General features: G+C 40.2%; 2 protein-coding genes across 2 annotated transcripts in view; both read right to left on the bottom strand.

Moving 5' to 3' along the window:
- Positions 1-766, bottom strand: part of Rsbn1 (round spermatid basic protein 1) — a 39,797-nt gene extending 39,031 nt beyond the window's left edge. The window contains exon 1 of the mRNA XM_051165929.1: positions 49-766. Within this exon, the coding sequence (XP_051021886.1) occupies positions 49-751 (703 nt within the window). The 5' untranslated portion in view covers positions 752-766. The remainder of the gene's footprint in view (positions 1-48) is intronic.
- Positions 767-3,015: 2,249 nt separating this feature from the next.
- Positions 3,016-24,199, bottom strand: part of Ptpn22 (protein tyrosine phosphatase non-receptor type 22) — a 57,664-nt gene continuing 36,480 nt past the window's right edge. The window contains exons 16-21 of the mRNA XM_051165934.1: positions 24,033-24,060; positions 12,666-12,743; positions 11,978-12,093; positions 10,286-10,316; positions 5,212-5,289; positions 3,016-3,294 (exon numbers count right to left, since the gene is read on the bottom strand). Coding sequence (XP_051021891.1) covers positions 3,230-3,294; positions 5,212-5,289; positions 10,286-10,316; positions 11,978-12,093; positions 12,666-12,743; positions 24,033-24,060 — 396 coding nt within the window. The 3' untranslated portion in view covers positions 3,016-3,229. The remainder of the gene's footprint in view (positions 3,295-5,211; positions 5,290-10,285; positions 10,317-11,977; positions 12,094-12,665; positions 12,744-24,032; positions 24,061-24,199) is intronic.

The raw sequence follows: 24,199 nt of genomic DNA, 5'->3' as shown, positions 1-24,199 counted from the left end.
GCAACGGAGACCTCGAGCCCGAGCCCCCGGCGGCCCGCCTAGCCTCACCTCTCTTGGGGGCCTTGATCGGAGGCACCCCTCCGCTCCTCTCGCCGTTTTCCTGCTTGTCCTTGTGCTTCAGATCGCCCGGAACGCAGGTGCCGGGGTCACCATCGGAGCCGCGGTGGTGATGGTGCTTGTGCCGCTCCTTGTGGCCCTTATGCTTGGGCCCGGCCGCGCTCACCGTCAGGGGCGAGAAGGTGAAGAGGGCCGAGGTGCCCGGGGCCGGGAGCGGGGCAGCGACAGCGGGCCCGGCGGGCGCCAGCGACGGCGGCGGCGGAGGCGGCAGGAGCAGAGGCTCCACAGGGCCCGGGACGGTTGGGGCCGCATTCGTTGGAGGCAGCGGCCCGGGATGTTGGCGGCTCCGACGCCGCCGATGAGGGGGAGCGAGAGGAGGGTCCTGGATCGGCCGCCCCCGCTTCTCCTGAGAACCCCCGCTGCTCGCCCGGCGCTGCCGCTTCACTCCCCGCTGCGAGACCCCAACATGGGGCTTCTCCTTCCCTTCTTTGTCCGGCTCCTCCTGCGCCGCCACCGCCCGTACTACGCGAACCGCTCCGACCTGCGCAGCCATTTCACCCACAAACACACATTTAAATGGCCCGACCGCCCCCCCGTCCGCCGTTCGCGCAAGCGCCGCCCGCGCACAGCCCGCTGGGCATTGGAGTCTCTCCCCCGCCCTCCACTGATCCATCGCTCTTGTAGCTCTGAACATGCCGGAAACGGCGGTTCCGACACCTCTCAGCCGACCTCGCCAGCCGAGCTTCTCTATTGTAAAGCGCCCCGGACGCCGCAAGGCCTTGCGGGAGTTGTAGTTCCACCCACCCGCCGCGTCCCGGCTCTCTGAGTGGAGGAGCCGAGGAGGAGCGTGCGCCCGGGCACGCTTCGGGGTGCGACGCAACTGCCGCCGGCCCGCGAGTTGCCGCCAACCGCCTTAACGGCCCAAACAATGTTAATAGCTTTCAGAGTCTGGCGGTGTGTCCAGGCGCTCCTCTTCCAGTGTTCCTTCTTCGTCTTAGCCCGGAGGTGGTCTCCATGGTGACTTTTCAGTTTCGTATTTCTCTCACAGCCTTACCTTTGTGAGGTAAAAGAATCTCCAGCCTTTACCCTTGACAAACGACGAGAAAAAGAATTTCAGTATATGTAAAAGGACGGTTTCGCTGCGAAATGTATATAGTAGGGCCACTATTGAGAGGAAGAAGAAAAAACAAAAAAACATTTTCAATGGCATTGCTGTGGTAACAGCTACAGGCTCAAGGCAGGTGCAAAGATTGCCTTAGGAGTCCCCTGAGCGCAGTCTCACCCTGCCACAGTCACATTTCCGTCTATCCTTGGAAAGCCCAGCATTCATGTTTGAACATATACCTATAGTTAACAACAACAACAACAAAAATCTCGATAGATATTATTTCAATTTTTTTGTTTTCTTAATAAATATAAACTTGCAAATAGGAAAAACATTGTCGACCTAACAACATTGTTTAAAAATCGTCACTGTTTGCCCAGCAGATGGTGTTTACTCAGAAATCATTACTTTAGCTTTTACCTAGAATTGTTTTAATGCATTTAAATCCTTATGAAAGGTATTTGGAAATAATTGACTACAATGATATATCAGGCATATAAAAAGCACTGTGGTTTAACACCAAGGGTTCCCAGAAAAGTAATGTAGGCTGAGTGAACTTCTGTAATAAAAGTTAGCCTTTAAATAGAGTTCTTGAACACCTACTGGGTATACATTGTACTGCAATAAGCAAGTAACAATACCAGTCAACTTGCCCTAGCACTGAGTTTCCTAATGAAAAGTATTAAAGCACAAATAATAGCACTGTGGCTAGGTTGTATTTTCTTAAGTAAAATATTAAACTGGAAGGGACACTAAAGCAAATCCTTTAAAAGCAATAAAGATCCATTAACTTATTTACTGTGTAAAACTAGATTTGAAATATAATTTACTTAGGAAAATCCATAGTCATACAGAAATATACTTTCAAATTATCAAATTGTACACATTTACATAGGGCCTTTTCATTGAAGGAAAATGCTATCAAGAAAGACTTAAAAATAATTTTAAAGTGCTAATAAAAAGTAGCTGCTATTGATTATTTTTCTAGAATTGATAAATGAATAACTGACTAAAACTTATGCGGAATATAGTTGAAAATCTTGTCATCAGTACAAAAATGATCACTGTATGTGTACATGATTCTCTTCAATATTTCTTTTCTTCTTTTGTACAGCATTTGGGAAGATAGAGGAGGTACACTCCATTTAGACAAGAATAACGTCCCAGGAATAGTCACTGTCACAAGCAGTAATTTGGTACTGCAAACACAAAGTCAGGGTTGCTTTGTTTTGCTTTGTTTTAAATAAAACCTTTGAACTGCCATGATGGCGCATGCCTGTAACATCAGTATCCCACAGCTTGAAGGAGGAGGATCATCGGTTTGAGGCCAGCCTGCAGCTGCATAGCAAGACCTGTCTGTTTTTTTAAAGTTATTTTTAAATATTAAAGCCGTGTATGAATTTAGTCTAAGGGCTAGAGACATGGCTCAGATGGCTAAAAGTTTTTATTCCTTTTGCGGAGGAGGAAGGTTCAGGCCCAGAGCCCACATAGCAACTCACGACAACCTGTAATCCATCCACCTCCCTCTTCTGGCCGTGATGGGCACTACACATAGGTGTCACAGCCATGCAGGCAAAAACACTTGCACATTTAAATATATTTTAAAGAAGATTGAAATAAAAATTAATAAAATTTAAAAAGTAAAATCTAGCTAAGATCAAATTCTTACAAACCTATTAAAATTAATGTTTATGCTGGGCTTGGGTGCCTTTAATCCTAGTCCCCCCAGAGGCTATGGCAGGGGGATCACTTCAAAGATTAAAGACTAACAGAAAGACATCACCTCAAAACAACAACGTCCATTTACATAGAAAGAAAAATATAATAACTTCCAAAAATGAAAAATGAATCCATTTTTTAAAAATTCTCTAGTGACAAACTTTATTGGCAGCTCCCAATTAAAGAATATGAGAATACAAGGTTGCTGGAAGTTTTTCACATCTTGCTTTCCTTTTAAAAGCTATTAACACAATATATCTTCATTATTGATATTAATATTATGACAGTATTCTACTAGTTTTATTTTCAGGCACAATTTCAAGCAATAGTCTTAAATACAGAGGTGTATTAAATATTCCAAGTTGATGGTGGATTCCTTGGTCCTTTGGGTTTTGAAAAACGATTTCCGAAACCTGGGGACAAAAATAAAACTGAATGAACACAGGTACTTTTTTTTTTTTTTTTCTTTTCGGTTTTTCGAGACAAGGTTTCTTTGTATAACAGTCCTGCCTATCCTGAACTCACTTTTGTAGACCAGGTTGGCCTCGAACTCACAGCAATCCACCTGCCTCTGCCTCCCAAATGCTGGGATTAAAGGTATATGCCACCATGCCCAGCAAAAACAGGTCATTTTACATAGAAATAAATATAGCATTTAAAAAGTTAAGCACCCTCTTTAGTAATAGACTGTAAAGGTATTATAATGAAGTTTAAATGAAAATAAAATATTGGTTTTGCTGTATGAGGGAGCAAACTAATGGCTTTGCATATGATAGGCAAATATTCAGCCACTGGGCCACACCTCTAACTCAAATACTAATATTTAAACTTATAGCACTTACAGATTAACTAATGGTAACAATCGTGTGAGGAACCCTGATTACAGTAGCCTTTAATAACTGAGTACATAATACCATTTATCTGTGTTTATTCACCCACAACAGATCACACGTTTCCCTTTTATAAAATTAAACACTATTATGTATATGATATTATTAAATTTAGTTCTATATACAGCCACAGAAATTCCTGAGCTTACTAAAACATGTTTTCATAATTTAGGAAATAAAAAATAATCCTGAAAGAAATTGCTGTTAACTGAGTTCTAATTACTTTTCTTCCTGAAATGCACCCCCCTTGCCTCCACAAAGAAGAAAATCTTTCACATAAAATAATGGCTATTATTGGGTGATTTCAAAAAGAATTTCAGGCTGGGGACATTTATTCTTTGTCTACTATATCTTTGATTGTAGTAGATTTCTAAAGCATCTTACACTTAGCAACACTGGTGCCTTAAATTTAAAAGTGAAGAGTTTGGAAGAGGAAGAACATAAAATAAAAACTCAAAGATATTTCTAATACTTTAATTTTATCACCTTCCCTAGTAACTGCTTATGTATATGACTAAATTTAAATCTAAAATAAAAAATATAGTAGGCCAGGTAGGGTGGAAACCACTTGTAAGCCAAGCACACAGGAAGTAAAGCTAGGAGGACCACAGCTTGTGTTCAAGGCCAGCCTGGCATACACAGCAAGAAACACACACACACACACACACACACACACACACACACACACACACACACAAAACCTACCTATATGCCAGAGCTGCAAGAAACTTCTGTAACCAAGGCAAAGTTATGTGTTTTTTCATAATTCATACCATGTTCCATATGAATGTTTTAAGCTAATTTCAGTCAAATCTTAACTTTTTTTGTTTTCCAAGGCAGGATTTCTCTGTGTAGCCCTGGCTGTCCTGGAACTCACTTTGTAAGTCAGGCTGGCCCCCAACTCAGAGATCTTCCCGCCTCTGCCTCCCTGAGTGCTGGAATTAAAGGTGCACCTACCACTGTCCAGCCAAATCTTAAGTTTTAATTGTAACAGTTGAATCATTGAGTTATTATAATGCAAACCAAACATTATAGGCAAAGAAACAGAATATTTCTAGTAAATATCTTCTCAAAATGAGATAAGGGCTCATGTTCTGCTTCTTCCTCTGAAATAAAATTATAGTTGGGCAATTGTAGGTCTTCCTAGCATTGCTACATTTTCTGATCTCTTCTACAATTTTACAAATTAATTTCTTTTATGCGTATTTGTGTTTTGCCTCCATGCATGTCGGTACAACATGTGCTTGCAGTGCCTGCAAAGGTCAACAGAGGGTATCAGCTCCTCTGGAACTGGAGTTACACACGTTGTGCACCACTGTTTGAGTGCTTAGAATTGAACTGGGTCCTCTGGATGAATATCCAGTGCTCTTAATCACGGAACCATCTATCCAGCCCCAGTTTCTATACATTTTTAACTCTGCTATACAGTAATACACATACCAAAATTCAGAAAGGAGCTGGTGTTTTTTGACTGAACACATTCTGTAGGCTTGCTTGGTGAGGAAGAACTGCAAACACCTGTAATCAGAGGGAAAATATGTAGGGGAAAGACTGTCAACAGATTTAGATTATCCTTTATTTGCTTGCATGGTTATTGAAATTAACATTTAGAAGCCGGCCCAGCACTCAAAGAGACAGAGACAGGCAGATCGCTGTGAGTTCAAGGCCAGCATGATCTACAAAGCAAGTCCAGGATAGCCAAGGCTACACAGAGAAACCCTGTCTTAAAAAGAAAGAAAGAAAAAAAAAAAAACAAAAGAGGAGGAGGAGAAAAGAAGAAGAAGAAGAAGAAGAAGAAGAAGAAGAAGAAGAAGAAGAAGAAGAAGAAGAAGAAAAGAAATTAAAACATTTCCTCCAGAACAATAACTCCAAAATAAGTATATCAGTATCATATTAAAAGTGTTCAAAAACAAAAAATAAATAAATAAAAGTGTTCAAAAGTTATTAAAATTATATTTTTGTATCATAATTATGATCGGGAGGGGGAGGTCTCAGTTTGAAGGCCTGAATTCACTATATATCCCAGGCTGGATTTGAACTTGTACTCTTCTTGCCTCAGCATCCCAACCACTAGGATTGCAGCCCTGAATAATCATGCCAAACAAGATTTACTTTCTTTGCTAACATATTATATATCAAGACCCAAAACCAAGGAAAACTGTCAAAGGAATGATGTATCACAAACTCACTACTTTAGGACCCACGTTTGGCCTTGGGGGTTTTTCTTATATTTTCCTCTACCCTAAATCTCCTTTATTTTCCAGCCATTTTTCCTCAGAGATGATTCTGAGTTAGGGCACTAGACTACCAAAGGCATTGTCATGTTTCTTGGTTTGCTATTGTATTTACTATGTGTGTGCTCCTAACCCCTTAATATATACAGGGGTTAGAGTGTCAATTCCTACCCAGTTTTAAAAGGAATTCTATAAAACTGAGTCTACATTTGACATGTTCATGGTCTTACAGGAATGAAGATTTATCAGGTTTATATAAGCTTTCACAGAAACAGCTTATAAGTAAGGAGAAATTACTTCATACTTTTTTTGTTCTCACCATTTTAAAATGCAATGTAAGAACTGCATATATGTAATTACAAATCCATATGTAATATTAGGCTTCTAAAAACATCTAGAACATTTTCTTTCTGGAGGATTCTTCAGTATGAATCTATAGAATACATTGTAGATTTCAGTCATTTTCAACTAAATGCGTGTGTGCTAAATACTATGTGTCAAGAACTAGGATCGGAACTGAGGAAGACGTGAACACAGCTGGATGAAGACAGGATGTGCAAGGGTTATCAGCAGGCTCTACACGTGAGCTGAGAGAAAACACTTGTCCCAAAGGGAAATTATTCTTTTTTCCTTCCTTCCTTTCTTTCCTTCCTTCCTTCTTTCTTTCTATTTATATGTCTCTCTCTCTCTCTCTCTCTCTCTCTCTCTCTCTCTTCCTTCCTTCCCTCCCTCCTTCCTTCCTTTTAAGAAACGCAGCAAAGATTCAGCAAGTGTATATTAGAATTGATATTCTACCTATGACTTTTCTCCACTTATTTTTATGCTGCCTGTTCAACCTGTATTCTCCAGATAAAATTAAATTTTCCCTTTACATCCTCCACAACTCTCAGTTTCCACACGTCAGGTGGAACTATTTCTGCTTGTAGAATAATGAAATGACTAATAACTTGGGCTGAGTTCCATTGAGTACATTGGCATGGTCACATGAGATATGTGTGTAGGTTTGATCTCATTACTACGTAAACAGTGATCACATGTGACTATTTGGCTAAGTATAAGACAGCACCCTGACTAATCAGAATGTTAAATATATTGTTAAGAATTGATTCAGGAAGGGCAAATGTACCAGGCCAACATCAGGCCAAATTATACTAGTCATCAGACTGTTGCTTAAGCAACCAGGAAAAAGCTAATTTTTTCCATCATAAGCCTGAAACCACATGATAAAAAAAAAAATCTGCCTATGAGTAAGCTAATAAAATAAAACAAAGCTGGGGCTAGAGAGCTAGCTGGCGCATTCGGTAAAGTGCTCGCCGAGCCAGCATGAGACTGAGTTCAGATACCCAGAACCCAGGTGAAAAGCCCAGAATGGCAGCCCTGTGCCTGTAATCCCAGCATGTGGGAAACGAAGACGATAGGATCCCGGAGCTTGCTGACCAACTAGTCTAGCAAACTGGTAAGCTCTCAATTCAGTGAGGGACCCTGTCTGAAGAACAAGGCAGCTACACGTTTCAGGAAGATGCCTGACGTCAATCTCACCCACACATGTGCATACGTGTGTGCACACACAAGGATGAAGCAAAGCTCTATGGAATGAGAGGTTACCTACTCAATGAATTATTTGAATTCTTATTTACAAGACAAGTTGAAAATATTTCTCTTATGCTCCAGTTAGCCAAAACTGGAATTTTTGTCACTGGCAACCATAGCATTTCTGAGCAATTAAAATTTCCCACTAGGACTCAGCTGGTAACGGAATTTGCTGCTTAAGGCTGAGGACCTGAGTTTGTTCTCTGGAACTCGTGCAGGAGAAAACCAACTCTACAGAGCTGTTCTCTGATCTCCACACACAAGTTGAAGCATGTGCCCCCATCATACATGCATGCATGCACACATACAATAACAGAATTTATTTGAAAATTTTCTCACTAGAAGTGGGCATCCTGGGCATCATGGTTGACAACCTTCACTCTTGTCACCTGTCAGCAGTCACTCTCAGCAGCAAAAATAAAGCGGAGTGTAGAACATCTCTGGCCAAACCCTCTTCCGGTGTCCCATTGCACTTAAACACTACTTAGCAAGACCAAGAAGAGTGTCATGACTACTCTCCCGGCTTCCAGCCTCACCATGCCCTTTTTCATTCTCTCACAATTCCTCTTGTTTTCTTTTTTTGTTGTTGTTGTTTTTGTTCTGTTTTGTTTTTGTTTTTGTTTTCGTTTTGAGACAGGGTTTCTCTGTGTAGCCTTGGTTGTCCTAGACTCACTTTGTAGACCAGGCTGGCCTCGAACTCACAGAGATCCACCTGCCTCTGCCTCCTAAGTGCTGGGATTAAAGGTGTGCGCCACCATGCCCGGCTCCTCTTGTTTTCTTTAATAACATTTCTCACAGTGTTATTATGTACGTGCTTGGGGACTCACTTGCTTACTTTCTGAATTCTTCACTAGACTTAAGTTTCACAGAATCCTAGAAGCCAGTACTATCTCTGTTGACCACTGTATATCAGGTGCCTTTTACACCGTCCGGCACACAGCAGGCATTCGACACGTGTTCATAGGAAAGAAAAGAAAAGCAGTCAGGAATGCTAGCTCAAAGCAACAGATAAAAGTGCTATTTTCATTAAAAACTTAACTGCAGACTACTAAGATAGCCAGACTGGGAAAGAATATAGGAGGTTCAGGGGTCATGAGCATCTGGAACAGGGACATGTTTACATATCTAAGCTAATGCACGCCTAAGCTTCAGTGTCACTTTGAGAGCTCGATGCTGTTCTTCGCAGCCAAAGAACAGAGACTCAAAGTAGCAGAAAAACAGGAATGCAGTCCAACCCACATTCAAAGGATGCCCTGAGAGTGTCTACTTAAACAAGAGAGCCCAGCGTCCCACCACATGCCAAAGATCTGCCAAAATAAATCTACTTGATGTTATTGTTTCTTTGGTATCTCCAAAATATTACTGGATCTAGGGAAAGAAAGGGAGTGTTTCTTTTTTGTTGTTGTTTTTGTTTTGTTTTTGTTCTTTTGAGACAGGGTTTCTCTGTGTAGCCCTGGCTGTCCTGGACTTACTCTGTAGACCAGGCTGGCCTCAAACTCACAGAGATCTGCCTGCCTCTGCCTCCTGAGTGCTGGCATGACAGGCGTGAGCCACCGCGCCTGGCTAAAGGAGTGTTACTTAAACAAGCTAATCAAGTAAACCTTTGACTAACTATCCAAGTCAGTCACTGTTTTCCGTCTACTTGATTTGTCCTGTTAGTATAATTTCCTTTTGAAATGTTAAAATTCTCCTGACTAGGGGAGAAAGCATGTTTCCCAATCAGACTTTGGTTATAATGGGTAAGAAATCCATTTCAGAGGTCAGCTGTGACAGTAATGACAGCAGACTACTGAGAACCTGGAGTTTAGGGAAACAGAAGGCAGGAGGGTAAAGTAATACTTGGCTGTCCACCCAAGATCTTGCTTTTAGAAAGTTTCTTTGCTGTTCTTTGTCCCTCTCTATGGTACCAATATACTATCTATCAACTAATCAATTCTTCCTAACTAACCAACTGGATCAAATTTCTAAGAGTCATATCATGTTTTATAGACCTTGTCACTATAAATAAAGTGTCTAAGAGAATTTCTAAAAGTTTAAAGAATCTGTGGGTTTTGTTAGTTAGTTAGTCAGTCAGTCAGTTAGTTAGTTAGTTAGTTAGTTAGTTAGTTTTCCCAAGACAGAGTTTGTGTAGCCTTGGCTGTCCTGGAGACCAGGCTGGCCTCAAACTCACAGTGATTTGCCTGCCTCTGTGCTGGGATTAAAGGCGTGTGCCATCACGCCTGACCAAACCTGTGGGTTTTTATTTTCATTACAAGACAGCAAAATAGTAAGCAACAGACTTTTACTTCTCGTGATGCTTGTAAAAATGGAAATGTGTCAATGCTTTGCTTGTTTCATTAAATCAACACATTTGTTTCACAGTATGCTTTGCTGTTACTGTTTTCAAAGAAAATATAACTAAGGTTAGACTGCTAGTAGTTACAAATACCATTTATATCTAAGCATCTTGGTATGGGTAGAAAATACCAAACACTGCACTAATTGCTCTTCTGTCTGTCTGTAAACAGTATCCCTACCTAACATTAGCCTGGCAGAGCCCGACACAGGCTAGGCCTGGGTGACCGCTCTGACCCACAGGTCCCTTACAAGGTTGTTTGGGAATGATATTGTTTCCATAGGACATTACTAAAAATTGTGTGATTTTTAAAAGTTTTACATACAGTCTAGAGAATAAGTACAAATGAACTTACTTTTCTTCATATTTCGGAAAATCTTCAAACTCTATAAAAGCGAAGGAAGGGGAAAGTTAATGTTGTTCCCCTGGAAAAACAGGCTTCACCGGATAAGTTTCCTCAGCAAAAGCCATGAAAATGTAGTTACTTTCCATCTTCCATCTTAACTCAGTACATCACCACTTGATTCTGTCTTGCTGTCTTACCATATGTATCACAATACACATCTAAGAACAATTCTGTTGAGATGCCAGGGGTGAAGAAGATGGAGAGCCTTTACAGCCAGGGGTGAAGAAGATGGAGAGCCTTTACAGCCTTCACGCCCTTGACTGGGAGTGTTCAGAACTGGCAACAGCCTCTGAGGGTTGCTTTGCTTTTCAGTCATATCCCTTTTGCCCATTTCTATTTTATAGTTATGAACTTCTAGCAACTCGTTGTATATTAGACAAACCCTCTGACTATGGTGCCAGTTGCAGGCATTTTCCTCTCCAGTTTGGTTTTTGTCTTTCTTTGATTTTTAGGTAAGTTTCCTTTACTGTGCAGAAATTTTATTTGTTTGTTTGTTTGTTTGTTTATTATGTATATTGCAGGCCATAAATGGACACCAGATCACATTATAGATGGTTGTGAGCCACCATGTGGTTGCTGGGAATTGAACTCAGGACCTCTAAAAGAGCAATCAGTGCTCTTAACCACTGAGCCACATCTCCAGCCCCAGCAGAAATTTTCTATTTCACTTAGCAGAATGTGTGGACTGTTTTCCTTACTGCCTCTGGCTTATGATAGTGACAAGGGCATTCATACTCCAGAGTTACAAAACTGTCTTAACAAAAAGTAGTCTTGTAACTTACGGTTTGGTTTGGTTTGGTTTGGTTTGGTTTGGTTTGGTTTTTTTGAGACAGGGTTTCTCTGTGTGTAGCCTTGGATGTCCTGGATATGCTTTGTAGACTAGACTGGCCTGGAACTCACAGAGATCCGCCTGCCTCTGCCTCCCGGGTGCTGGGGTTAAGGGTGTGTGCCACTACCATCTGGCTTAGGGCTTTTTTGTTTTGTTTTGTTTATAGTTATTGTTGAATCATTTGGAGGGTTGCTTTTTTATTTTTAGGTTTTTAGATTTTTTAAGATTTATTTATTATTTCATGTGTATGGATGTTTTGCCTGAATATATATCTATGCACCATGTATATACTCGGTGGCCAATGAGGGTAGAATAGGGCATCAGATCTTCGGGAACCAGAGTTAAAGACAGCTAAGATCCACCATGAGGTTGCTGGGAATTGAACTCAGTTCCTTTGGAAAAACAGTCAGTGCTCTTAATCTCTGAGCCATCTGTCCAGTTCCTTTTTACTAGTTTTAATGTATAGGTACACATTTAACATTTAAATCTTTTAGCTATCTAAACTTTATTCTGTGGACGTAAATTATATATCTAAATTTTTTCTTATTTATTTACTTAGATCAACAATATTTTGAGACATGGTATCATATATCCCAACCTTCTCTCTAGGTAATATATTCATTTTCACATACTAACATGTCAATGTAATTACTCTCATTCATTGTATGTATTTGCTTTTTATTAATTTTGACTGTGTAATATCAAAACTCTATTTAGTAGAGATGCTTAATCTAATTTCCAGTCTTAGTGCTGTGGATAGAAAATCTGGACTAAAGGAAAGTCTGGTATGTTTTCTAAATCTCTAGTCTGACCTTGCTCCTTGTGAAACTTTTCCCAGGGGTCTTCAATGTTTGTTTAGACGATGTTGCGTTCTCTGTGGTTTCAGGATAGCTAGTAGAGTAAGTTTCCATGGGTTGGGCCTGTATACCTTAACAAAAAAGAAAAAGGAAAGAAAGAAAAATATTTTGTTGTATAGTATCTCAAGCCTACGGTTTAAATAGAAGTGTATATTCAGGCTTGGCATGGACATTTGGCCTTCTTAGGTATCATTTTCATTATATGTTATAGGCTTTTAAGTTTACTATTTTATCTAATCATTCTTTGTATCTTTCCATGTCGGATTTACTGTATTTAACTTTTTTGGGGCTTTTGTTGTTGTTGGTTGGTTTGGGGTTTTTTTGTTTTTTTGTTTTTGTTTTTTTTTTTTTAAGACAGGGTCTCATTGTATAGCCCTGGCTGGCCTGGAACTCACAGATATCTGCCTCTGCTTTCTAGAAAATCTCCTAGCAAAACTTTTGCTTTTATGAGACAGGGTCTCACACAGCTTAAGATGTCCTTAACTATGTACCTAAGGATGACTTGGAATATCCATCATCTTGTCTTCACCTCTCAAGCACTGAGATTACAGGCATGCACACTTATTGCATTTTAAACCTTTAATGTTTCGTTTTATAACCTTTTTTTTTTTTTTTTTTTTTTTAGAAAGTACTGCCAACTTACAGTCCTCATCAGCAAGAAAGAAGGATTCCAGAGTTCTTTCTGGGAGTGGAGGTGGAGGAGAGTCATCGCCCTGTCCGTCTGTAATGAGAAAGGTATACAGTGAAGCCAAGAAATACGCCAGTTAAAGTCAGGTTGGGACTTGTTTTTTTGTGACTCTGTAATTTTTGGTGCATTTTGGCTTGTTCCTCTGGCCAGCTTTGGGCATATGGCAAACTACACATAAGATTTGTCATCAGCAACTGCGCACTCATGGTATTGCACAACCATTACCATTGTCTACGTCTAGGACAGTTTCATCACCATGAAAGGAAACTCTAGACCCATGTAATATCCTCCCACCCCCTTGCCCCTAGCCCTGGCAACCACTAATCCGCTTGCTTGTTTGTTTGCTTTCAACAGAGAAAGGGTTATTTTGGCCCCACAGTTTCAAGGTCCTGTCCATCATGGTAAATCTTGACAGCAGAAGCTGGAGACAATTAGGGAGTGAATGGCTGGCACGGCTATGCTGACTTGAAGCTCTCTCCTCCCTCTGGCTCTAAGCAGATCTACACTGTGTGTAGGAGAGGACAGTCTCTGCAGCCTCGGTGTTCTCAGAGTGGGAGGCCTGGCCCCATGGTGCTCTGTGAGATGGAAGCTTTGTCCCAAGGTATCTAGTGAGCCTTTCTCTATAACCAAGAGTAGCCTTGAATTTTTGGCAGTTCTGCCTCAGTTTCTCCTCAGTGCTGGGGCTATAGATGCGACTCATCACGTCTCTCTCAGAAAATATCTTTTGTTATTAAGCTTAGAGCTCCTATGGCTTGGAATTTGCTATACAGGCCAGGTTAGCCTTGAACTCACAGAGATCTGCCTGAATTCATCTCCTAAATACTGGGATTAAAGGCACAAACCATTGGGCCTGGAGAGATGGCTCAGCGGTTAAGAGCACTGGCTGCTCTTCCAGAGGTCCTGAGTTCAATTCCCACCAGCCACATGGTGGCTCACAGCCATCTATAATGTGATCTAATGTGCACTGTATATGTAATAAATAATAAATAAATCTTAAAAAAAAAAAAAGGCATGAACCATCATGCCCAGTGTTCAGAAAGTATGCTATTTAGTTAAGGTTATATATTTTAGTAATTCTTAGCAGATTGGTGATTTTAATTATAGAGTGCTCCAAAAGCTCATGCTTTTTAATATCATATATATTGGATATTGTATATCTTATGCTATATATAGGATATTATATATATGAGTAAAATGATAATATGACTACATATGCTAATGGAAACTACTGACTATGTTAACGTATGGAAAGCACCTATGTATTCCCAGTAGATGTTATCCAGTTTTGTTCAGTGTATAAAATAAGCAAAATTCAAGACAAAGAAGAGCAATAAAAAAAATTTTTTAAATGGGTACAGTTAAGAACACAGGTTGCTTTTCCAGAGGACATAGGCTTAGTTCCCAGCACCCATCTGGCATCTTACAACCATCTGTAACGCCAGTTCCAGAGGCTCTGGCATCCACTTCTGGCTTCATTGAGCGCTGCACTGACATAAATCCAGACAAAACACCCATATACAAAATAAAATAATTTATTAGCTGCCAGATATAATTGTTTAGAATTACTTTTTTAACAGTAGTAAGAATCTATCAACTGGACTTTTTAATTTTTAAATGACATTTCTTTTTAAAGATTTATTTATGTGTATATTTTATGTGTATGTGTGCTCTGGATTCCATGATAGACGATTGTGAGACGCCTTTCTCTGTGTAATAGCATTGACTGTCTTGTAACTAGATTTGTAGACCAGGCTAGCCTTGAATTTACAGAGATCCTGCTGCCTCTGCCTCCCAAGTGCTGAGATTAAAGATGTGCGCCGCCACTCCAGGCTTATTAAATTTCTTTTAAGATCAATTATATAAAACATCAACATTGTACATATAATGAGATACTATATGATATTTCAATACATGTATACATTGTATAATATTAAGTCAAGTTAAACATGTTTACTCAAACATTTATCACTTATAATGAACAATTAGAAGTCCTTTTTTCCAATCTTTAGAAATGAACAATGTATAACTTTTAGTAATCTCTGACCTATGCAACAATATACTAGATCTCCATACAACTACTGGTAACTTAGTGGCCAATGGCCAATTTTTTGCTCATCTGTCTTCTCCCTCTGCAACCACCACTATACTCTGAACTTCTGTGAGATCAACTTTTTTTTTTTTTCAAGACAGGGTTTCTCTGTGTAGCCTTGGCTATCCTGGACTTGCTTTGTAGACCAAGCTGGCCTTGAACTCACAGCGATCCACCTGCCTCTGCCTCCCGAGTGCTGGGATTAAAGGTGTGAGCCACCAGACCCAGCCCCTTAGATTGTGTTTCTTAATTGTTGAATATGGTGCTTTTGTGAAAGTGTAAGTATAAGTATCTATTTGTCTATATGTCCTTTCCATATCCACTCAGTAGTGGGATTTCTGGACCATATGATAACAAAACTATATTATATAAATGCAGGGTTATCAGAGCAGCTCTGGTGGGGGAGGGGGAGGAAAAGAGAGTCACGTGCTGGTTAGGGGAGAAGGAAGGGAGAAAGAGAAGGGGAAGGGGGCAAAGGGGATAGGGGAAGCCAAAATGTTTGGATTATATAGTGAAGGGTCTCTGGAAAAGGGGAAGACCTGCCCCTAGGTAGAGGGCAGGGTATGCCAGCCATGCCCTGCGGCAGGACCTAACACCCCATACTAGTTGTCTTTTCTTTCTCTCCTTTCTTCCCTTTATCTCTTCTTTTCTCTCCCTCTGGTTTTTTGTGATAGGTTCTTATAGTACATACCAGCTGCCCTCAGGCTCATCATTCTCCCCACCCCTTGATTGCCAATGTGATGGGCTTTAGAGTCAACATGGAAATGAACTTCTTGGCATGTCTCTGAGGAAGTTTCTTGATTGGGTTAGTTAGGGTAGAAAGACTATCCCATGGGCTGGGATCCAAGACTGAATAAAAAAGGAGAAAGTGAATTGAGCACCAATTCATCTCTCTCTCTGCTTCCTGGTTGTAGATGCACTGTGAGCTTCTTCTACCTAGGCACCATGACAGTCTGCACCATCATGGGCCACTGCCATCATGAATGTGGTGTTTGAATAAAAAAGGCCCCAGAGTCTCATAAGGAGTGGCACATTTAGGAGGCCTTGTTGGAGTAGGTGTGGCTTTTTCGGAGAAAGTGTGTCACTGTGAGGTGGGCTTTGAGGTCTCAGATGCTCAAGCCATGCCCAGTGTCTCACCGTCTTCCTGATGTCTGTGGATCCAGATGTAGAACTCTCAGCTCCCTCTCCATTACCACATCTGCCTGCACGCTGCCATGCTTCCCGCCATGATGATAATGGGCTACACCTCTGAACTGTAAGCCAGCCCCAGTTAAATGCCTTCCTTTGTAAGACTCGCTGTGTTCATGGTGTCTCTTCACAGCAACAGAACCCTACCTAAAACAATGAAAGACTCCACTACCAAACTGTGAGTCAAAATAAACCTGTTTCCCCACAAAGTTGATTTTGTTAGGTGTTTTTGTCACAGCAGTGAGATAAATTATACAGAAAATATTGGCACTGGGAAGTGAGCCATTGCTGTGATGATCTTTGCCATGTTGTTTGTAGGCCTTTGGAATTGCTTTAGAGGAGGAATGTGGAGGAATGAGTAACCCCGTGCCAGAAAATTCCTAGAATTCTATAAACAGAATTTAATGGACCTTTCTGGTGAGAATTTGAAGGCCCAAAATTCCGAGAGATATGTGAGTAACTGGGGCCTAGCTCATAAGTTTCAGGGGCCATCAAGGACTCTATAGGAAACTCAGATAGAAGCCATTTGATTTCTATCCTGCCAAAGAATCTGTTTGCACTCTACCTGTGTTCTGGATACATGTGTGATATACTAGTCCGTTAGTGGAGGTAATTCAAGACAAAATAGTATGAGGCCTGTGGTATGCCCACTGCTTTCTCTTATTCAGGTCTGCAGTTTTAGTAAAAAGCAAAGCAATAAGAAATGTGCAGTAGCCAGGCATGGTGGCACACACCTTTAATCCCAGCACTCACAAGGCAAAGACAGGTGAATTTCTGGGTTGGAGTCCAGGACAGCCAAGGCTATACAGAGAAACCCTGTCAAAAACAACAAAAACAAAAAAGAAGGACGAGGAGGAGGAGGTGAAGAAGAAATAAATGTACTGTTTGTCAAGGAAAAGAGTGTGAATAACATTATAGACAAGGCAGGTTCAAAAGCTGCTACAATTGTTACATAGATTGGTGTCTTTAAAAAGAAACCTAGGGGGGAATCCAAGATGGCGGCACCTAACACATACCTTGATTGATCAGCAGGACAGCAGTGACTGCACAGTGACCTAGGACCAAACTGAGGACTACAGAACACCAGTGCTGGTGATCCCCAGGTGAGAGTGATCTACAGTGTGTGGAGCATGGGTGAGTCCGGCCTCAGCCACGGGGCTAATCCACAGAAAAGTGCCTGGGTTCCTGAAGGCACAAGCTCCAAGGACTAATAACACCCCTGTGAGGCACGCAGCTTCTGAACTCCGGGTCTCAGAAGAAGCAGAGGACCAGAAAAACACCAAAATCTTGGTCTTCTAGACCAGAGGGGCCCCCACAGTCTGGAACACAAATGGATCTGACAGTCACTTAGCCAATCCACAGAAAGTTCCTGGGTCCACACAGGTATGGGTGCAGGCTCCAAGGACTAGCCCCATGCCTGGCAGGGCACATAACATTTGCACTTGATGTTTCAGAAGGAACTGTGTGCTACAAACAGCAGTGTCTGAGTTTCCATGCTGAGGAGACACCACGATGTGGAACACAGGTAGATCTGACTTTATGGTCACCTAGCTGCTCCACAGAAAGTTCCAAGATCTGATCTCATGTCACTCACCTGATCCACCTGAAAAGTTCCCTGATCCCCACAGGTGAGGGATCTCAACCTATAGCCACTCACCTATGAGCTGCTCTCAACAGCCAGTGAAGGACACCAGAAACTACCACCCAACACCAGAGGCAGAAAGATGGCTGAAAGGCCATTGCAAAAACACAAACAACAAAAGCCAAAATATTATGGCATCTCCAGAACTCAGTTATCCCAAAGCAATCAGTTCTGGGAAATCTAACACATCTGAAACGCAAGAAAATGACTTAAATCTTTCCTAAAGATGATAATGAAAGAAACAAATAAAATCTGTAAACAAATACAGGAAGATAAAGCTGAACAGATTGAAGACCTTATAGAGGTCATGACAGAGGCCAATAGAGTGTAAATGAAAAAAAAAAAAAAAAAAGAAATCACTGGGGAAAAAAATCAGAAAAATGCAAACAATCAGGAAAAGAAAATCAATAAAATGGTTCAAGATCTGAAGATGAAAATGGAAGCAATAATAAAAGCACAAATTGAGGAAAGTCTGAAAAGAGAGAACTTAGAGAAGAAAACAGGAATATACAGAGGTAAGCATCACCAGCAGAATACAAGAGATGGAAGAAAGACTCTCAGGTGTAGACAATACAATGGAAGCTTTTGATGCAACCGTCAAAGAAAATGTTAAGTTGAAAATTTCCTGACTGAAAACATCCACGAAATCAAGGACACCATGAAAAGATGAAACTTAAGAATAATAGGAATTGAGGGAAGAGAAGATGCCCAGCTGCAAGGCCTACAAAATATTTTCAAAAAATCATATAAGAAAATTTCCCCAATTTAAATAAAGTGAAGCCTAATAACATACAAAAGGCTTACAGGACACCAATAAAGTAGACAAAAAAAGAAAAACCTCCTGCCACATAATAATCAAAGAAAAAAATCAAATAAAAAGTATTAAAAGTGGCAAGCAGAAAAGGCGAAATAACATACAATGGCAAAGCTATCAGAATCAAGACAGAAGGGCCTGAGCATATGTGTTGCAAACCGTGAGAGACCACAGATGCCAGTCCAGACCACTATACCCAGCAAAACTTTCAATAACCACAGATGAGAAAACAAGATATTCCAAGACAAAAACAAATTTAAACAGTACCCATCCACAAAGCCAGCCCTACAGAAGATACTAGAAAGAAAACTCCAACCAAAAGAGACTAACTATACCCAGGAAAACACAAGAAATAGATAACTTCACTTTAGCAAAACAAAAATTAATCAAGCACACAAACACACTATCACAGCCAACATCAAAATAAAAGGACGTAACAGTCACTGGTTATTAATCTTTCTCAACATCAATGGCCTCAACTCTCCAATAAAGAGATGCAGACTAACTGAATGGATGCATAAACAAGCCCAACATTCTTCTGCATACAAGAAACACACCTCAGACACAAAGATAGACATTACCTAGGAGTAAAGGGATGAAAGAAGGTTTTCCAAGCAAATGGACACAAGAAGCAAGCTGGAGTGGCCATTCTAATATCTAAAAAAAAAAAAAAAAAAAAAAAAAAAAAAGGCTTTCAACCAGAATTAATCAAAAGAGATGAGAAAGGACACTTCATACTCATCAAAGAAAAACTCAATCATGATGACATCACAATTCTGAACATCTATGCCCAAATACAAGGGAACTCACATTTGTAAAAGAATCATTAAACCACACATTAATAGTGGGAGACTTCAAGATCCCCCTCTCACCAAAGGATATGTAAATGAAACAAGAACAGAAATAACAAGAAGCCTACACACACTTGGAAACTGAACAACACTCTAATCAATGATAACTGAGTCAGAGAAAAAATAAAAAAAGAAATTAGGAACTTCCTAAAATTCAATGAAAATGAAGGTACAATATACCCAAACTTATGAGACACAATAAAAGCAGTGCTAAGAGGAAAGTTTGTAGCACTAAGTGCCTTCATAAAGATAATGGAAACATCTCATACAAGCAACTTAATGGTTCATTTGGAAGCCATAGGTGGGGGACAGAAGCAGACACAGGAAGAGGAGTAGAGCATTGGAAATAATAAAACTCAGGGCTGAAATAAATAAATTAGAAACAAAGAGAACAATTCAAAGAATCAATGAAACTAAGTGCTGGTTCTTTGAGAAAATTAACAAGATAGACAAACTCTTAACTAAACTAACTAAAAGGCAGAGAGACACTATCCAAATCAACAAAATCAGAAATAAAAAAGGAGACAACAACAGACAGTGAGGAAGCCCAAAGAATCATTAGGCCTTACTTCAAAAGCCAAATGCCACAAAATTTGAAAATCTAAATGAAATGGACAATTTTCTGGATAGATGCCACTTACCAAAGTTGAATCAAGATCAGGTAAACAAATCAAATATCCTATATATCGTGTAGAAATAGAAGCAGTCATCAAGTATCCCAACCAAAAAAATCCCAGGGCCAGATGGTTTCAGGGCAGAATTCTATCAGACTTTCAAAGAAGAGCTAATATCAATCCTCCTCAAACTATTCCACCAAATAGCAATAGAAGGAACATTATCAAACTCATTCTATGAGGCCACAGTCACCTTGATACCTAAACCTCACAAAGATACAACAAAGAAAGAGAATTTCAGACCAATTTCTCCTGTGAACATCAATGCAAAAATACTCAATAAAATACTCACAAACAAAATCCAAGAATACATCAAAGATATCATTCACCATGATCAAGTAGGATTCATCCCAAGCATGCAGGGATGGTTCAATATATGGAAGTCCATTAATGTAATCTACCATACAAATAAACTGAAAGAAAAAACTAAATGATCATATTCTTAGATGCCAAAAAATCATTTGACAAAATCCAACACCCATTCATGTTTAAAGTCTTGGAGAGATACAAGGCACATACCTAAACATAATAAAGACTATATACATCAAGCCAATAGCAAACATCAAATTAAATGGAGAGAAACTCAAAGAAATTCCACTAAAATAAGGAACTAGACAAGGCTACCTACTCTCGCCATATCTCTTCAATATAGTACTTGAAGTTCTAGCTAGAGCAATAAGACAGCAAACGGAGATCAAGGGGATCCACATCAGAAATGAGGAGGTCAAAGTCGGAGTTGGACTTTATGTGTTTTGCCTCATGAGATGGCCATGGGCCTATGGGTACAAGGAGTGGAAGGATATGTGTAGGTAGCTGTCAAGGTGACATGGAGTAGAATTGTGACAATTAATCTTGATTGTCAACCTGATGTTATTTAGAGTTCCCATGGTAACGTATCTCTGGGCATGCCTATTGGAGAATGTATTTAGCTGACTGAGGAGGAAATGCCCTAAATGTGGTGGGCACTGATCTACATGCTGGGGTTTCGGACTGAATAAAAAGGAAAAGGTAGCTGAGCACCTTCTTCTGCTCCCTGACTGCAGATGCAGTGTATGTAGCCAGGGTCTTCACGCTGCCGCCTCCATGCACTTACTGTCATAGTGGACTATACCCTCAAACTACCAGCCAAAATTAACCCTTCCTTCCTTAAATTTCTGTCACAGCAATGAGAAAAGCGATACAATATCCAGGCACCCGAGTGCCAGGAGTACAGGCACACACCACTGTACCCAGCCTTCCTACTGCTTTCAGTAATGGTTGCATTACTTTACAGCTCCACTAACATGTGCAGAGGCTGCCTTTTCTATAAATTCTCAGCAGCATTTATCTTTTGTTTTAATCTAATTTATCATTATTGGGGGAGTATGACATATGCCACTGCATGTATGTAGAGGTCAGAAGACAACTCTGTGAGTAAATTCTTCTTCTACCTTTATGCTGGTTTCAGATATCAAGCTCAGAGTGTCAGGCAAGAGCTTTTACCTGCTGAGCAATCTTCCAGGCCCTGCGCTCTCTCCCTCTGTCTCTGTCTTTCTCTGTCTGTCTCTGTCTCTGTCTGTCTGTCTCTCTCTCTTCTTCTTCTTCTTCTTCTTCTTCTTCTTCTTCTTCTTCTTTTCTCTCTCTCTCTCTCTCTCTCTCTCTCTCTCTCTCTCTCTCTCTCTCTTCCATTTATTTTTATTTTACATGTATGGGTATTTTTACCTACATATATGTCTGTGTACCACATGTGTGCAGTGTCCACAGAGGCCAGAAGTGGGCATCAACCCCAATGGAATTGTAATTACAGATATTTTTGAGCCACCATGTAAATGCTGGAAATTGAACCTGGGCTTGAACCTGGTCTCTATGGAGGAGTAACCCATGATCTTAACCCCTGAGCCATCTCTCTGGCCCGACTTCCCCCCGCCTCCGAAAGGAGGAGTTTCTTTGTAAAGCTCTGGCTGTCCTGGAACTCAGTCAAGCGGGCCATCCTGAAACTCAGAGATTCAGCTGCCTCTGCCTCACAATGCTGAGATTCAAGGTGGCACCATCATGCCTGGCTCCAGCCCCCACTTTTGTTTTTTGATAATAATCATTCTTAGTGAAGTGGGGTTATAATGAATTATGGTTTTCACTTGTATTTCATTGATGATTAGTGGTCTTGAATATCTTTATCTCTCTTGGACACTGGTATATTTTCTTTTGAGAAATATATTTAGATTTACTGCCAATTTTAAATTCAGGCATACATATATATGTATGCATGATATATTTGTGTCTGTATGTGCATATATACATAATATATATGTTATATATTATACACACATACATGTGTATATATGTAGACATAAGATTGTTCTGTAATTCAAATGTTGATTTCTGTACCCCACCCTCATATCTGGTTACAATCCACGTTCTGAGAATCTTCTGTCTCCATGTTGTGCTAACATTGCTCCCCAATTGTCCTCTGATATGCCCATAAAGCAGCTTACAGTCAATTGCTGAGAAAAAGAGAGAATAGGGCTGGACTTCCTGCAAGCCAGGGGAGGAGGAGCTGGAGGAGGAAGGAGGGGAAGGAGGGAGTCAGCTATGAGCAGAGGTCTAGAAGGCATCAGGATGGGAGCTGGAACAGAGAAAGCTATGAAATGTAAGTATCTCTGGGATTTATGTTGGGAGGAGGCCAAATTAACTTAGAGGGTTAAGAATAGAGTAACAACTGCTCAGTTCTTGTGCTGTGAAGCTTGTTAAAACAATATAATAGAGTCTCAACTATTTTAATGCTAGCCCAGGACAAGAGAGTAACTGAAAAACAAACACAGTTTTATAAAAATAACTTTAACATATATATGTATATATATTTATTATTTTTGTGTTCCCTACACGTTTTGGTCAATATCCAGAGCATCCTATTCACACCAGATCTTTAAATTTTGAGTCACTAAAGCCAGGCATGGTGGTGCAGACCTTTAATTCCAGCACCCAGAAGGAAGAGGCATGCAAATATCTGAGTTGAGGGCCAGCCTGATCTATAAAGCAAGTTCCAGAGCAGCCAAAGCTATACAGAGAAACTTGTCTGGAAAATACACAGTAAATAAATAAATAAATAAATCTGAGTCACTAAATTAATGTTGAACATGGCTATGCTTGTCAGATACACAATACACAAAGTTTTTCTGCATTAAAGGCAAAGGTTGTTGCCTTTCCTGTGTGAGGCCTTTCATTTGGAATAATTTCACTTGTCTATTCTTGCTTTTGTTACCTCATTATTTTTTTAATGTCTTGTTCAAAAAAAAAATCCTCACCCATTCCAAAGTCTTGAAGTTTTTCTTCTAGTCATTTAATAGTTTCCAGTCTTATAATTAAACTTTTTTTTAAAGATTTATTTATTTTATTTATTGCATATAAGTGCTTTATTTGCAGAAGAGGGTATCAGATCACATTTATAGATGGTTGTGAGCCACCATGTGGTTGCTGGGAATTGAACTCAGGACCTCTGGAAGAGCAGGTGGCACTCTTAACCACTGAGCCATCTCTCCAGCCCCCTTATAATTAAACTTTAGTAGATGCTGGGTTGGTTTGGGTGGCTGGTGAGAGGTAGGAGCCTCCCGTATTATGCCTGTGGATATGGTTTTCGGAGAATCATTTGTTGAAAACACTATTGTTCCCCGTGCACGATCACCTGTGCACGACCATAGCATCTTTTCCAAGTCAGTTGACTACAGAGCACATGTGGGTTCACCTCTGGGGTGTTTACTTTGCTCTTCTGGCTTCGTGTAATTTGAAGTAAGGTAGGAGAGTAGTGTTCTGCTCTGTTCTTTTTACACAGGATTGTTTTAGACTATTTCCATTTTAAAATATCCTATCTGAAATAATGCTTTTTTTAAAAAAAAAAAAAGGATCTTGCCTTTACCTTACCCACGACAAAACAAAACTGTAAGTTTGGGAAAATAAAAAATAAATGAAGACAAAAGAAGCACTTACAAGAACCATGAATCCTCCTGAGGTGACTCACTCTAACTTAATGAGCTGTTCTTACAAAACAAGTTCTTAGGATTAAATGCCATCTAAAGTCAAGAGGTCTTTACCTGATCTGGGACTTCGGAGTTCCACATTCTGAATAGGTGAGGAGGAAAAAAGGTAAAGAATGATATGTACACATACAATACAAGCTTGACACAATACATACCATTTTTTAAAATTATAGTTTACATAACTATAAATAGTGATAGCACTATTTATTCATAAGTATTCT

The sequence above is a fragment of the Acomys russatus genome, chromosome 23 (assembly GCF_903995435.1).
Source record: "Acomys russatus chromosome 23, mAcoRus1.1, whole genome shotgun sequence".
Classification (NCBI taxonomy): domain Eukaryota; kingdom Metazoa; phylum Chordata; class Mammalia; order Rodentia; family Muridae; genus Acomys; species Acomys russatus.
The sequence above is the reverse complement of the archived record's forward strand: the minus strand, read 5'-3'. Positions and strand labels throughout refer to the sequence as shown.